General features: G+C 55.9%; 1 protein-coding gene across 2 annotated transcripts in view; it reads right to left on the bottom strand.

The window, feature by feature from the left end:
• Positions 1-12,951: 12,951 nt before the first annotated feature.
• LOC125450639 (serine protease HTRA2, mitochondrial-like) overlaps positions 12,952-16,849 on the bottom strand; it is a 34,578-nt gene continuing 30,680 nt past the window's right edge. For both annotated transcript variants that reach the window (XM_059650689.1, XM_059650688.1), the window contains exons 6-8: positions 15,627-15,693; positions 14,044-14,139; positions 12,952-13,211 (exon numbers count right to left, since the gene is read on the bottom strand). In XM_059650689.1, the coding sequence (XP_059506672.1) occupies positions 13,046-13,211; positions 14,044-14,139; positions 15,627-15,693 (329 nt within the window). In that variant the 3' untranslated portion in view covers positions 12,952-13,045. The remainder of the gene's footprint in view (positions 13,212-14,043; positions 14,140-15,626; positions 15,694-16,849) is intronic.

Genomic DNA, 16,849 nt, shown 5'->3' with positions numbered 1-16,849 from the left:
CCAGACAGGACAGGGTCTCCAGCATCAATATCCCCTACACGACAGGGTCTCCAGCATCAGTATCCCCTACACAACAGGGTCTCCAGCATCAGTATCCCAGACAGGACAGGGTCTCCAGCATCCATTCCCTACAGGACAGGGGCTCCAGCATCAGTATCTACCACAGGACAGGGGCGCCAGCATCAGTATCCCCTACAGGACAGGGTCTCCAGCATCAGTATCCCCCACAGGACAGGGTCTCCAACCTCCACCCCCTACAGGACAGGGACTACAGCATCCATCCCCTACAGGACAGGGTCTCCAGCATCAGCATCAACTACAGGACAGGGTCTCCAACCTCCATCCCATACCGGACAGGGTCTCCATAATCAGTATCCCCTGCAGGACAGGGTCTCCAGCATCAGTATCCCCTACACGACAGGGTGTCCAGCATCAGTATCCCCTACACGACAGGGTCTCCAGCATCAGCATCCCCTACAGGACAGGGTCTCCAGCATCAGTATCCCCTACAGGACAGGATCTCCAGCATCAGTATCTCCTACAGGACAGGGTCTCCAGCATCAGTATCTCCCACAGGACAGGGTCTCCAGCACCGATGTCCCACAGGACAGGGTCTCCAGCATCCAACCCCCCCACAGGTCAGGGTCTCGAGCATCCATCCCCTACAGGACAGGGTGTCCAGCGTCAGTATCCCCTACAGGACAGGGTCGCCAGCATCAGTATCCCCTACAGGACAGGGTCTCCAGCATCCATCCCCTACAGGACAGGGTCTCCAGCATCCATCCCCCACAGGGCAGGGTCTCCAGCATCCATCCCCCACAGGGCAGGGTCTCCAGCATCCATCCCCCACAGGACAGGGGCTCCAGCATCCATCCCCCACAGGACAGGGGCTCCAGCATCAATATCCCCTACACGACAGGGTCTCCAGCATCAATATCCCCTACACAACAGGGTCTCCAGCATCAGTATCCCAGACAGGACAGGGTCTCCAGCATCAATATCCCCTACACGACAGGGTCTCCAGCATCAGTATCCCCTACACAACAGGGTCTCCAGCATCAGTATCCCAGACAGGACAGGGTCTCCAGCATCCATTCCCTACAGGACAGGGGCTCCAGCATCAGTATCTACCACAGGACAGGGGCGCCAGCATCAGTATCCCCTACAGGACAGGGTCTCCAGCATCAGTATCCCCCACAGGACAGGGTCTCCAACCTCCACCCCCTACAGGACAGGGACTACAGCATCCATCCCCTACAGGACAGGGTCTCCAGCATCAGCATCAACTACAGGACAGGGTCTCCAACCTCCATCCCATACCGGACAGGGTCTCCATAATCAGTATCCCCTGCAGGACAGGGTCTCCAGCATCAGTATCCCCTACAGGACAGGGTCTCCAGCATCAGCATCCCCTACAGGACAGGGTCTCCAGCATCAGTATCCCCTACAGGACAGGGTCTCCAGCATCAGCATCCCCTACAGGACAGGGTCTCCAGCATCAGTATCCCCTACAGGACAGGGTCTCCAGCATCCATCCCCCACAGGACAGGGTCTCCAGCATCCATCCCCCACAGGGCAGGGTCTCCAGCATCCATCCCCCACAGGGCAGGGTCTCCAGCATCCATCCCCCACAGGACAGGGTCTCCAGCATCCACCCCCCACAGGACAGGGTCTCCAGCATCAATATCCCCTACATGACAGGGTCTCCAGCATCAATATCCCCTACACAACAGGGTCTCCAGCATCAGTATCCCAGACAGGACAGGGTCTCCAGCATCAATATCCCCTACACGACAGGGTCTCCAGCATCAGTATCCCCTACACAACAGGGTCTCCAGCATCAGTATCCCAGACAGGACAGGGTCTCCAGCATCCATTCCCTACAGGACAGGGGCTCCAGCATCAGTATCTACCACAGGACAGGGGCGCCAGCATCAGTATCCCCTACAGGACAGGGTCTCCAGCATCAGTATCCCCCACAGGACAGGGTCTCCAACCTCCACCCCCTACAGGACAGGGACTACAGCATCCATCCCCTACAGGACAGGGTCTCCAGCATCAGCATCAACTACAGGACAGGGTCTCCAACCTCCATCCCATACCGGACAGGGTCTCCATAATCAGTATCCCCTGCAGGACAGGGTCTCCAGCATCAGTATCCCCTACAGGACAGGGTCTCCAGCATCAGCATCCCCTACAGGACAGGGTCTCCAGCATCAGTATCCCCTACAGGACAGGGTCTCCAGCATCCATCCCCCACAGGACAGGGTCTCCAGCATCCACCCCCCACAGGACAGGGTCTCCAGCATCAATATCCCCTACACGACAGGGTCTCCAGCATCAATATCCCCTACACGACAGGGTCTCCAGCATCAATATCCCCTACACGACAAGGTCTCCAGCATCAATATCCCCTACACAACAGGGTCTCCAGCATCAGTATCCCAGACAGGACAGGGTCTCCAGCATCAATATCCCCTACACGACAGGGTCTCCAGCATCAGTATCCCCTACAGGACAGGGTCTCCAGCATCAGTATCCCCCACAGGACAGGGTCTCCAACCTCCACCCCCTACAGGACAGGGACTACAGCATCCATCCCCTACAGGACAGGGTCTCCAGCATCAGCATCAACTACAGGACAGGGTCTCCAACCTCCATCCCATACCGGACAGGGTCTCCATAATCAGTATCCCCTGCAGGACAGGGTCTCCAGCATCAGTATCCCCTACACGACAGGGTGTCCAGCATCAGTATCCCCTACACGACAGGGTCTCCAGCATCAGCATCCCCTACAGGACAGGGTCTCCAGCATCAGTATCCCCTACAGGACAGGATCTCCAGCATCAGTATCCCCTACAGGACAGGGTCTCCAGCATCAGTATCTCCCACAGGACAGGGTCTCCAGCACCGATGCCCCACAGGACAGGGTCTCCAGCATCCAACCCCCCCACAGGTCAGGGTCTCGAGCATCCATCCCCTACAGGACAGGGTGTCCAGCGTCAGTATCCCCTACAGGACAGGGTCGCCAGCATAAGTATCCCCTACAGGACAGGGTCTCCAGCATCCATCCCCCACAGGACAGGGTCTCCAGCATCCATCCCCCACAGGGCAGGGTCTCCAGCATCCATCCCCCACAGGGCAGGGTCTCCAGCATCCATCCCCCACAGGACAGGGGCTCCAGCATCCATCCCCCACAGGACAGGGGCTCCAGCATCAATATCCCCTACACGACAGGGTCTCCAGCATCAATATCCCCTACACAACAGGTTCTCCAGCATCAGTATCCCAGACAGGACAGGGTCTCCAGCATCAATATCCCCTACACGACAGGGTCTCCAGCATCAGTATCCCCTACACAACAGGGTCTCCAGCATCAGTATCCCAGACAGGACAGGGTCTCCAGCATCCATTCCCTACAGGACAGGGGCTCCAGCATCAGTATCTACCACAGGACAGGGGCGCCAGCATCAGTATCCCCTACAGGACAGGGTCTCCAGCATCAGTATCCCCCACAGGACAGGGTCTCCAACCTCCACCCCCTACAGGACAGGGACTACAGCATCCATCCCCTACAGGACAGGGTCTCCAGCATCAGCATCAACTACAGGACAGGGTCTCCAACCTCCATCCCACACCGGACAGGGTCTCCATAATCAGTATCCCCTGCAGGTCAGGGTCTCCAGCATCAGTATCCCCTACAGGACAGGGTCTCCAGCATCAGCATCCCCTACAGGACAGGGTCTCCAGCATCAGTATCCCCTACAGGACAGGGTCTCCAGCATCCATCCCCCACAGGACAGGGTCTCCAGCATCCATCCCCCACAGGGCAGGGTCTCCAGCATCCATCCCCCACAGGGCAGGGTCTCCAGCATCCATCCCCCACAGGACAGGGGCTCCAGCATCCACCCCCCACAGGACAGGGTCTCCAGCATCAATATCCCCTACACGACAGGGTCTCCAGCATCCATCCCCTACAGGACAGGGTCTCCAGCATCAGTATCCCCTACAGGACAGGGTCTCCAACCTCCATCCCATACAGGACAGGGTCTCCATAATCAGTATCCCCTGCAGGACAGGGTCTCCAGCATCAGTATCCCCTACAGGACGGGGTCTCCAGCATCCATCCCCTACAGGAGAGGGTGTCCAGCATCAGTATCCCTTACACGACAGGGTGTCCAGCATCAGTATCCCCTACAGGACAGGATCTCCAGCATCAGGATCCCCTACAGGACAGGGTCTCCAGCATCAGTATCTCCAACAGGACAGGGACTCCAGCACCGATGCCCCACAGGACAGGGTCTCCAGCATCCAACCCCCCCACAGGTCAGGGTCTCGAGCATCCATCCCCTACAGGACAGGGTGTCCAGCGTCAGTATCCCCTACAGGACAGGGTCGCCAGCATCAGTATCCCCTACAGGACAGGGTCTCCAGCATCCATCCCCCACAGGACAGGGTCTCCAGCATCCATCCCCCACAGGGCAGGGTCTCCAGCATCCATCCCCCACAGGGCAGGGTCTCCAGCATCCATCCCCCACAGGACAGGGGCTCCAGCATCCATCCCCCACAGGACAGGGGCTCCAGCATCCACCCCCCACAGGACAGGGTCTCCAGCATCAATATCCCCTACACGACAGGGTCTCCAGCATCAATATCCCCTACACGACAGGGTCTCCAGCATCAATATCCCCTACACGACAAGGTCTCCAGCATCAATATCCCCTACACAACAGGGTCTCCAGCATCAGTATCCCAGACAGGACAGGGTCTCCAGCATCAATATCCCCTACACGACAGGGTCTCCAGCATCAGTATCCCCTACACAACAGGGTCTCCAGCATCAGTATCCCAGACAGGACAGGGTCTCCAGCATCCATTCCCTACAGGACAGGGGCTCCAGCATCAGTATCTACCACAGGACAGGGGCGCCAGCATCAGTATCCCCTACTGGACAGGGTCTCCAGCATCAGTATCCCCCACAGGACAGGGTCTCCAACCTCCACCCCCTACAGGACAGGGACTACAGCATCCATCCCCTACAGGACAGGGTCTCCAGCATCAGCATCAACTACAGGACAGGGTCTCCAACCTCCATCCCATACCGGACAGGGTCTCCATAATCAGTATCCCCTGCAGGACAGGGTCCCCAGCATCAGTATCCCCTACAGGACAGGGTCTCCAGCATCAGCATCCCCTACAGGACAGGGTCTCCAGCATCAGTATCCCCTACACGACAGGGTGTCCAGCATCAGTATCCCCTACACGACAGGGTCTCCAGCATCAGCATCCCCTACAGGACAGGGTCTCCAGCATCAGTATCCCCTACAGGACAGGATCTCCAGCATCAGTATCCCCTACAGGACAGGGTCTCCAGCATCAGTATCTCCCACAGGACAGGGTCTCCAGCACCGATGCCCCACAGGACAGGGTCTCCAGCATCCAACCCCCCCACAGGTCAGGGTCTCGAGCATCCATCCCCTACAGGACAGGGTGTCCAGCGTCAGTATCCCCTACAGGACAGGGTCGCCAGCATAAGTATCCCCTACAGGACAGGGTCTCCAGCATCCATCCCCCACAGGACAGGGTCTCCAGCATCCATCCCCCACAGGGCAGGGTCTCCAGCATCCATCCCCCACAGGGCAGGGTCTCCAGCATCCATCCCCCACAGGACAGGGGCTCCAGCATCCATCCCCCACAGGACAGGGGCTCCAGCATCAATATCCCCTACACGACAGGGTCTCCAGCATCAATATCCCCTACACAACAGGGTCTCCAGCATCAGTATCCCAGACAGGACAGGGTCTCCAGCATCAATATCCCCTACACGACAGGGTCTCCAGCATCAGTATCCCCTACACAACAGGGTCTCCAGCATCAGTATCCCAGACAGGACAGGGTCTCCAGCATCCATTCCCTACAGGACAGGGGCTCCAGCATCAGTATCTACCACAGGACAGGGGCGCCAGCATCAGTATCTACCACAGGACAGGGGCGCCAGCATCAGTATCCCCTACAGGACAGGGTCTCCAGCATCAGTATCCCCCACAGGACAGGGTCTCCAACCTCCACCCCCTACAGGACAGGGACTACAGCATCCATCCCCTACAGGACAGGGTCTCCAGCATCAGCATCAACTACAGGACAGGGTCTCCAACCTCCATCCCACACCGGACAGGGTCTCCATAATCAGTATCCCCTGCAGGTCAGGGTCTCCAGCATCAGTATCCCCTACAGGACAGGGTCTCCAGCATCAGCATCCCCTACAGGACAGGGTCTCCAGCATCAGTATCCCCTACAGGACAGGGTCTCCAGCATCCATCCCCCACAGGACAGGGTCTCCAGCATCCATCCCCCACAGGGCAGGGTCTCCAGCATCCATCCCCCACAGGGCAGGGTCTCCAGCATCCATCCCCCACAGGACAGGGGCTCCAGCATCCACCCCCCACAGGACAGGGTCTCCAGCATCAATATCCCCTACACGACAGGGTCTCCAGCATCCATCCCCTACAGGACAGGGTCTCCAGCATCAGTATCCCCTACAGGACAGGGTCTCCAACCTCCATCCCATACAGGACAGGGTCTCCATAATCAGTATCCCCTGCAGGACAGGGTCTCCAGCATCAGTATCCCCTACAGGACGGGGTCTCCAGCATCCATCCCCTACAGGAGAGGGTGTCCAGCATCAGTATCCCTTACACGACAGGGTGTCCAGCATCAGTATCCCCTACAGGACAGGATCTCCAGCATCAGGATCCCCTACAGGACAGGGTCTCCAGCATCAGTATCTCCAACAGGACAGGGACTCCAGCACCGATGCCCCACAGGACAGGGTCTCCAGCATCCAACCCCCCCACAGGTCAGGGTCTCGAGCATCCATCCCCTACAGGACAGGGTGTCCAGCGTCAGTATCCCCTACAGGACAGGGTCGCCAGCATCAGTATCCCCTACAGGACAGGGTCTCCAGCATCCATCCCCCACAGGACAGGGTCTCCAGCATCCATCCCCCACAGGGCAGGGTCTCCAGCATCCATCCCCCACAGGGCAGGGTCTCCAGCATCCATCCCCCACAGGACAGGGGCTCCAGCATCCATCCCCCACAGGACAGGGGCTCCAGCATCCACCCCCCACAGGACAGGGTCTCCAGCATCAATATCCCCTACACGACAGGGTCTCCAGCATCAATATCCCCTACACGACAGGGTCTCCAGCATCAATATCCCCTACACGACAAGGTCTCCAGCATCAATATCCCCTACACAACAGGGTCTCCAGCATCAGTATCCCAGACAGGACAGGGTCTCCAGCATCAATATCCCCTACACGACAGGGTCTCCAGCATCAGTATCCCCTACACAACAGGGTCTCCAGCATCAGTATCCCAGACAGGACAGGGTCTCCAGCATCCATTCCCTACAGGACAGGGGCTCCAGCATCAGTATCTACCACAGGACAGGGGCGCCAGCATCAGTATCCCCTACAGGACAGGGTCTCCAGCATCAGTATCCCCCACAGGACAGGGTCTCCAACCTCCACCCCCTACAGGACAGGGACTACAGCATCCATCCCCTACAGGACAGGGTCTCCAGCATCAGCATCAACTACAGGACAGGGTCTCCAACCTCCATCCCATACCGGACAGGGTCTCCATAATCAGTATCCCCTGCAGGACAGGGTCTCCAGCATCAGTATCCCCTACACGACAGGGTGTCCAGCATCAGTATCCCCTACACGACAGGGTCTCCAGCATCAGCATCCCCTACAGGACAGGGTCTCCAGCATCAGTATCCCCTACAGGACAGGATCTCCAGCATCAGTATCTCCTACAGGACAGGGTCTCCAGCATCAGTATCTCCCACAGGACAGGGTCTCCAGCACCGATGTCCCACAGGACAGGGTCTCCAGCATCCAACCCCCCCACAGGTCAGGGTCTCGAGCATCCATCCCCTACAGGACAGGGTGTCCAGCGTCAGTATCCCCTACAGGACAGGGTCGCCAGCATCAGTATCCCCTACAGGACAGGGTCTCCAGCATCCATCCCCCACAGGACAGGGTCTCCAGCATCCATCCCCCACAGGGCAGGGTCTCCAGCATCCATCCCCCACAGGGCAGGGTCTCCAGCATCCATCCCCCACAGGACAGGGGCTCCAGCATCCATCCCCCACAGGACAGGGGCTCCAGCATCAATATCCCCTACACGACAGGGTCTCCAGCATCAATATCCCCTACACAACAGGGTCTCCAGCATCAGTATCCCAGACAGGACAGGGTCTCCAGCATCAATATCCCCTACACGACAGGGTCTCCAGCATCAGTATCCCCTACACAACAGGGTCTCCAGCATCAGTATCCCAGACAGGACAGGGTCTCCAGCATCCATTCCCTACAGGACAGGGGCTCCAGCATCAGTATCTACCACAGGACAGGGGCGCCAGCATCAGTATCCCCTACAGGACAGGGTCTCCAGCATCAGTATCCCCCACAGGACAGGGTCTCCAACCTCCACCCCCTACAGGACAGGGACTACAGCATCCATCCCCTACAGGACAGGGTCTCCAGCATCAGCATCAACTACAGGACAGGGTCTCCAACCTCCATCCCATACCGGACAGGGTCTCCATAATCAGTATCCCCTGCAGGACAGGGTCTCCAGCATCAGTATCCCCTACAGGACAGGGTCTCCAGCATCAGCATCCCCTACAGGACAGGGTCTCCAGCATCAGTATCCCCTACAGGACAGGGTCTCCAGCATCAGCATCCCCTACAGGACAGGGTCTCCAGCATCAGTATCCCCTACAGGACACGGTCTCCAGCATCCATCCCCCACAGGACAGGGTCTCCAGCATCCATCCCCCACAGGGCAGGGTCTCCAGCATCCATCCCCCACAGGACAGGGTCTCCAGCATCCACCCCCCACAGGACAGGGTCTCCAGCATCAATATCCCCTACATGACAGGGTCTCCAGCATCAATATCCCCTACACAACAGGGTCTCCAGCATCAGTATCCCAGACAGGACAGGGTCTCCAGCATCAATATCCCCTACACGACAGGGTCTCCAGCATCAATATCCCCTACACGACAGGGTCTCCAGCATCAGTATCCCCTACACAACAGGGTCTCCAGCATCAGTATCCCAGACAGGACAGGGTCTCCAGCATCCATTCCCTACAGGACAGGGGCTCCAGCATCAGTATCTACCACAGGACAGGGGCGCCAGCATCAGTATCCCCTACAGGACAGGGTCTCCAGCATCAGTATCCCCCACAGGACAGGGTCTCCAACCTCCACCCCCTACAGGACAGGGACTACAGCATCCATCCCCTACAGGACAGGGTCTCCAGCATCAGCATCAACTACAGGACAGGGTCTCCAACCTCCATCCCATACCGGACAGGGTCTCCATAATCAGTATCCCCTGCAGGACAGGGTCTCCAGCATCAGTATCCCCTACAGGACAGGGTCTCCAGCATCAGCATCCCCTACAGGACAGGGTCTCCAGCATCAGTATCCCCTACAGGACAGGGTCTCCAGCATCCATCCCCCACAGGACAGGGTCCCCAGCATCCATCCCCCACAGGACAGGGTCCCCAGCATCAGTATCTCCCACAGGACAGGGTCTCCAGCATCAGTATCCCCTACAGGACAGGGTCTCCAGCATCAGTATCCCCTACAGGACAGGGTCTCCAGCATCAGTATCTCCCACAGGACAGGGTCTCCAGCACCGATGCCCCACAGGACAGGGTCTCCAGCATCCAACCCCCCACAGGTCAGGGTCTCGAGCATCCATCCCCTACAGGACAGGGGCTCCAGCATCAGTATCCCCTACAGGACAGGGTCACCAGCATCCATCCCGCACAGGACAGGGTCACCAGCATCCATCCCTGCAGGACAGGGTCTCCAGCATCCATCCCCTACAGGAAAGGGGCTCCAGCATCAGTATCCCCAACAGGACAGGGTCTCCAGCATCAGTATCCCCTACAGGACAGGGTCTCCAGCATCAGTATCCCATCAGGATACCCTGGGTCTGCCACCACCTCTTTGCTGACACAGGCAGGAGTCCAGACTCTGGGCCCACCACTGGGATGTCCTCCTCCGCACACTGTCGCTGTCAAGAATCCAGGCTCCAGGTGTAGTGCCACCAGGAGACCCTGCTCTGGGCCCTACACTGCCAGGAATCCACGGTCTAGGCACCGCTATATCCACCAGGAGTCGCGGTCCACACCATCATCATTGCAACCAACACCCTCGCATTGAAGGTGAAGGAGAAAGGAAGGAAGGAGAAAAGAAAATAAATGAAAAGTGCATTGAGAGAACGATGTTGCTGGCCTGGAGCAGGAGGGTTTCAATGAGGCTGATCACCTACTGTGCTGGCACTATCTTCAATATTAACTCAAGGAAGTGGTGCATTCGGGAGCAGGTACAATATTTAAAAGACATTTGGGTAAGGACTTGACTAGGAAAGGTTGAGGGACATGGGCCAAGCGCAGGCTGGTGGGACTAGTTTAGTTTGGGAACATGGTCAGCATGGACTGGATGGACCAAAGGGTCTGTCTCTGTATGACTATGACTATGACTTCAGTAATATTGTCACAATGTCGTCAGGACCCATAGGCTTTGCTGCATCCCCTACCTTCAACTGTTTCTTTATATCTTGTGGAGTGAATTGAATTAGCTGAAGAATGGTGTTTGTGCGATGTTTTTATAAATGCTTTTCTCTGGAAGCTTTCACTGGTATATACGAAGTACAGAGTGACTGATTCACTTGGAAATGTTTCTGATTTATCCATCCCAAAGTCACAGCTCACAACTGCTGTAGGAAAATAAACTGGTTTGCATCAAGTTTAAACTGAGGTTTTTACTGCAGAGAACAGACAGCTTCTCAGCTGCAAGATTTGCGCATTTCTTCCCTTATGTCTCGCTGTGATTTGCTTCCAGCTCCAAACTACTCAGCTACCCACAAACCAATCATAAGGTCTCTAGTGGGCACAAAGACTTCAGCTGCATCAGTACACACCTCAGTTCGTGATCAAAACTTCAATTATTTGCTAACTGTAACAGCTCTTTACAATACCATGTGATTTACTTTAAAAATTGGTTTTTGAAACAATTTTGTCTTCAATTCAGACGCCAGTTTTGTAATAAGATATTGTCCTTACACTGAAAGATAATGTCATCACATAGAGCTGCTCCCTCAGATGGATGGAGGTGATTGTTGGATAACAACCTGGGGGTCACTGCACCTCAGACAAGAAGTGAGGTCGAGAAGGAGATTCCTATATAGAAACTAGACCCAGTTACAGGGATTGAACCCATGCAGTAAGTCACTCTACATAGCAAGCCATCTGCCCAACCAACTGAGCTAGCTGCCACTCATGCTGTTCCTGCTCTTCATCCCACTCCCATTCACGTTCTCCACCTCTATGAAAACCTGTTTCTTTCCAAGTATTAAGCTAATCACTGGGGGGGAAAACGTGTTCCAGACCTCAACAACACGCAGATCCAGAACATCTCCTCCCTTCCCCTCCTGTCAGCCCCTTTCACCAAACATCTTTAACCTGTGCCCCACTGACGACTGACTCTCCAGCAGCACAAAACGTTGCTTCTTGCTCACTCGATTAAACCCTACTTCATTTTAAACTGGTCAAGTAAATCTTCTCTGCTCTGAGGGGAAAAGGCCCAGTCTGTTTAATTTACTTACACATTTGATCAGCTCCACGCTGAAGCTGGCCCACAGACACAGCTCGGAAAGTGAGTGCAGACACGGAATGGGCTGGAGCAGGGTAAAGACAGTCACAGGGGCATTGCCCCACACTGGGCTGGCCCCATAAAACATAGGGACAGTATTCGCAGGTCGCATTTTATTAAAATACATGAACACTTAACATAACCCTCTCCTAGCAGAGGAACAGGGTACACACTCCCTCCCAGCAGAGCCATTCCCCCCTTCCTACCCAGCAGAGGGGGTTGCGCACACACATCCCCTCCCAGCAGAGGGGGCTGCGCGCACACATCCCCTCCCAGCAGAGGGGGTTGCGCGCACACATCCCCTCCCAGCAGAGGGGGTTGCGCGCACACATCCCCTCCCAGCAGAGGGGGTTGCGCGCACACATCCCCTCCCAGCAGAGGGGGTTGCGCGCACACATCCCCTCCCAGCAGAGGGGGTTGCGCGCACACATCCCCTCCCAGCAGAGGGGGTTGCGCGCACACATCCCCTCCCAGCAGTGGGGGTTGCGCGCACACATCCCCTCCCAGCAGAGGGGGTTGCGCGCACACATCCCCTCCCAGCAGAGGGGGTTGCGCGCACACATCCCCTCCCAGCAGAGGGGGTTGCGCGCACACATCCCCTCCCAGCAGAGGGGGTTGCGCGCACACATCCCCTCCCAGCAGAGGGGGTTGCGCGCACACATCCCCTCCCAGCAGAGGGGGTTGCGCGCACACATCCCCTCCCAGCAGAGGGGGTTGCGCGCACACATCCCCTCCCAGCAGAGGGGGTTGCGCGCACACATCCCCTCCCAGCAGAGGGGGTTGCGCGCACACATCCCCTCCCAGCAGAGGGGGTTGCGCGCACACATCCCCTCCCAGCAGAGGGGGTTGCGCGCACACATCCCCTCCCAGCAGAGGGGGTTGCGCACACACATCCCCTCCCAGCAGAGGCATGCCGTCCTCCTGCCCCAGCAGAGGGGTATGTGTGGAGGCTTTTTAATCACAATGCACGCTCCTGAAAGTTGAGCAGTCACATCGCTGTCTTCACCAGCAGCGTTTGATACAGTCGGCAGCTTTGGAATGGCAAGGACCCAGGCTTAGCCAGAGACCGTGGTGCTCCATTCCCATCCCACACTCAATGCACTGTTTCTACACAACGCCTCGCCCCGCCACCCCACAACAATACACTGATTCTCCCCCTTCCCCAACACAATACACAGGCCCTCCCCCTCCCACCCCCCCACCCCACAGTCCGGATTGCTGAGCTGTGCCTGGTCAGCTCCAGGGTTACCCAGGAGCCACTCCTGGCTCCAAACACTGCACCCTCACTCCCCATGCGCCCATCACTCTTGGACCTCTGGGACAATATTGATCATGAGTTCCTCGCTTCCTCTGCGGACCACCACGGTCAGAGAGTTCTCCCGGTGAACCGCCTGGTAAACATCTTCTGCTGTCTTCACCACACGCCCGTTTATCTCCAGGACAATGTCTCCCGGCCTCACCCCAGCTCTGTCCAGACAGGGAGTTGTTGGGGAGGGGGCGGGTGGGGGAGAGAGACAGAGAGAGAGGGAACGTCAGCACCAGGGGGCAGCTCAGCAGGACGGACACTGAGGGGGCTGATCGGGAGGTGAGGGACGAGGGCGTGTGGGGCAGACAGAGAGTGAGAGAGAGCGAGAGAGAGAGCGCGAGAGACACACAGGGGGAAAGAGAGAGAGAGAGAGAGAGAGAGAGAGAGAGAGAGAGAGACACACACACGGAGAGAAGAGGAAATTTGGCGAGCGAGGAGGCAGACAGAGAAAAATAGGAGGGTTGGAAGGGGAGGATGGAAAGAGAGGGTTTAGGGACAGTGTAGAGGAGGGTAATGGGGAAACAGGGTCGGTTGGGAAATGTGTGAGAACAGAGGGAGAAGGAGAGGGTGCAGTGAAGGGCGTAACAGGGTCCTAGAGTCACACAATAACCCCCCTCACCTCCACCAAACACCACGTTCCCATCTCTAACCCCAAACCCCCAACCCCAGCACACCCGTCCAACAGCCCAGCCCCATCTTAAAAACTCCATCGCCTACCCTCTATACTCCTCACCCCAATGGCTCCAATAGCCCCTCGCCATCTCCAACACCCTCTCCCCTGTCTCCAGTAGCTTCTCCCATGTTCTGGAACGCCATTGCCCCACCCTCACCCAAATACTTTCATCACCGTCTCCCGTAACCCTCACCATTCACAATAACCCATGTGTCCCCAGTCACCCATCACAGATACACCCGCTCCCGTGCCCACATCCTAGCTACCCTCTCCCCAATACCCATTCCCGCCCTCTCCAAAAAGCCCCCGCTATTACTCACAGGTATGCTGGGGATCCAGTGATCACTTTGTGGATTAAAACACCATGGGAGACATTTGGGAATCTGGGATCTCGCAGTTTCAGCTCACGCAGAATTCTGGAATGGTTCAGAACAATCCCAAACAAGGTCAAGCCTTCTGAAATATGTGTCCCTTCCCAAACACTTTCTCATAGCAAAGTCAATCCATGTGAAGCGGGAGAAGTACAGCTGGTCAGACAGCATCAGAGGAGCAGGAAAGGCAATGTTTCAGGCAGAAACCTTTGCTCAGGACGAAGGGTTTCAGCCTGAAACACTGACTTTCCTGTGCCTCAGATGCTGTTTGACCAGCTGTACTTCTCCCGCTTCACATGGATTGACTCTAACTTCTAGTATCTGCAGTCCGCACTGTGTCCAATTCTCATACCAAAGTACACCTCAACCTCTTCTCCCCTCGACTCAATCACGGGATAAGGGTGTCGCTGGCTGGGCAGCATTTAACTGCGCTCTAGGCAATAAAAAACAATCACACTGCTGTGGGTTGTAGTGGAGAAATTCCCAGGAGACGTGGAGAATTCTTCCGGAAGTTAAACTTTTATTTGCAAACAGAAGCTGCGACAATCAGAAAATGGTTTCCCAATTGTCCCTGATCCTCGGGGCTCATTATTTTTTATCTTTTATTTTGGCTAACTTATTTTCTTCAAGTTGGCAGCATGCCCAATGGTACCAGTTGGTAAACAATGATGTCACTGCTCTTAGATCATTTCTATCTCACGACAGAGAGCCACTGCACCTGCACTTGAAGGTCAGTGAAAGCGGTCAGTGCTTCTCCAACGTATCAGGTTACTGCTGTATTTTGAAAAGCTCATTGTCTACTGTCTTCCTTTGCAGTGGCCTGAGGGTTAGTGATTTATGTAGCTTTAGCAGAATTAGTAAACAGTTTGCAGCGCAGAAGCCATTTTGTTGCTAACTTGCATTAAGAAGCCATTTTGTGCCTGTATCCAAGTTTCTGATTTATTATTACATCTGCCACAAGCAATTAAGCTGCTATTAACAGCTAACCTGGGTGTCCGACCATTATTCTACACTCCCTTGACCTATGCTCAAGCACTTCATTCTATTAACGTACAGCATTCTATTGATTATTGTAACACTCCGTAAATCAGTACGTCACCCTGCTGATCACTGTGCGATTTAACCCTTCATCTGCCCCTATAATTTTAATTTCCATCAGGGTCTGGAGTCACATGTAGGACAGACCGAGTAAGGATGGCAGTTTCCTTCCCGAAAGGACATTAGTGAATCAGATGGGATATATTTTTGACAATCAAGAATGGTTTTTACAGGTTTCATTAGACGCTTAATTGCACATTTGTAAGGAATTCACCGGGACCCACATGGGCCTGTCGATGAACAGGGGAGTGAGATGCCACTAGGCCATCGCCCTCCACAGGCAGGTTGGCGAACGCAGCACAGGGGCTGCAGAGATTCAAGATGGCACCTCACTACCACCTGCTCAACGGGCAACGAGGTTCAGGCCCAACAGATTCTGTGAAGGAAACAGGAACACAAACAGACAAGGGGTAGAGAGTGAACTGAAAACTTACTGAGGGGTGAGAGTCAGCATCAGGACACCAATGTATCGATGTTTCGTTTCCACTCCGAACCAGGACTCTGCAAAACAAATAGAATGCCACTGAGAGCACACAACAAATCACAGACCATTACCCAATCCAGGCAGCCAACCTCCTTTCAGCTGACCGGTCCCAGTCTCTCTCTCTCTAACACACTGAGCTGACCGGTCCCAGTCTCTCTCTCTCTAACACACTGAGCTGACCGGTCCCTGTCTCTCTCTCTCTCTCTAACACACTGAGCTGACCCGTCCCAGTCTCTCTCTCTCTAACACACTGAGCTGACCGGTCCCAGTCTCTCTCTCTCTCAAACACACTGAGCTGACCGGTCCCAGTCTCTCTCTCTCTAACACACTGAGCTGACCGGTCCCAGTCTCTCTCTCTCTAACACACTGAGCTGACCGGTCCCAGTCTCTCTCTCTCTAACACACTGAGCTGACCGGTCCCAGTCTCTCTCTCTCTAACACACTGAGCTGACCGGTCCCAGTCTCCATAACAAACTGAACTGACCGGTCCCAGTCTCTCTCTCTCTAACACACTGAGCTGACCGGTCCCAGTCTCTCTCTCTCTAACACACTGAGCTGACCGGTCCCAGTCTCTCTCTCTCTCAAACACAATGAGCTGACCGGTCCCAGTCTCTCTCTCTCTAACACACTGAGCTGACCGGTCCCTGTCTCTCTCTCTCTAACACACTGAGCTGACCGGTCCCAGTCTCTCTCTCTCTCTAACACACTGAGCTGACCGGTCCCAGTCTCTCTCTCTCTCAAACACACTGAGCTGACCGGTCCCAGTCTCTCTCTCTCTCTCTAACACACTGAGCTGACCCGTCCCAGTCTCTCTCTCTCTAACACACTGAGCTGACCGGTCCCAGTCTCTCTCTCTCAAACACACTGAGCTGACCGGTCCCAGTCTCTCTCTCTCTAACACACTGAGCTGACCGGTCCCTGTCTCTCTCTCTCTCTCTCTAACACACTGAGCTGACCGGTCCCAGTCTCCATACCACACTGAGCTGACCAGTCCCAGTCTCCATACCACACTGAGCTGACCAGTCCCAGTCTCTCTCTCTCTCTCTCTCTAACACACTGAGCTGACCGGTCCCAGTCTCTCTCTCTCTAACACACTGAGCTGACCGGTCCCAGTCTCCATAACAAACTGAACTGACCGGTCCCAGTCTCTCTCTCTCTAACACACTGAGCTGA

The sequence above is a fragment of the Stegostoma tigrinum genome, chromosome 1 (genome assembly GCF_030684315.1).
Source record: "Stegostoma tigrinum isolate sSteTig4 chromosome 1, sSteTig4.hap1, whole genome shotgun sequence".
NCBI lineage: Eukaryota > Metazoa > Chordata > Chondrichthyes > Orectolobiformes > Stegostomatidae > Stegostoma > Stegostoma tigrinum.
Note: the sequence above shows the minus strand (reverse complement) of the source record. Positions and strands in the feature narration are given on the sequence as shown.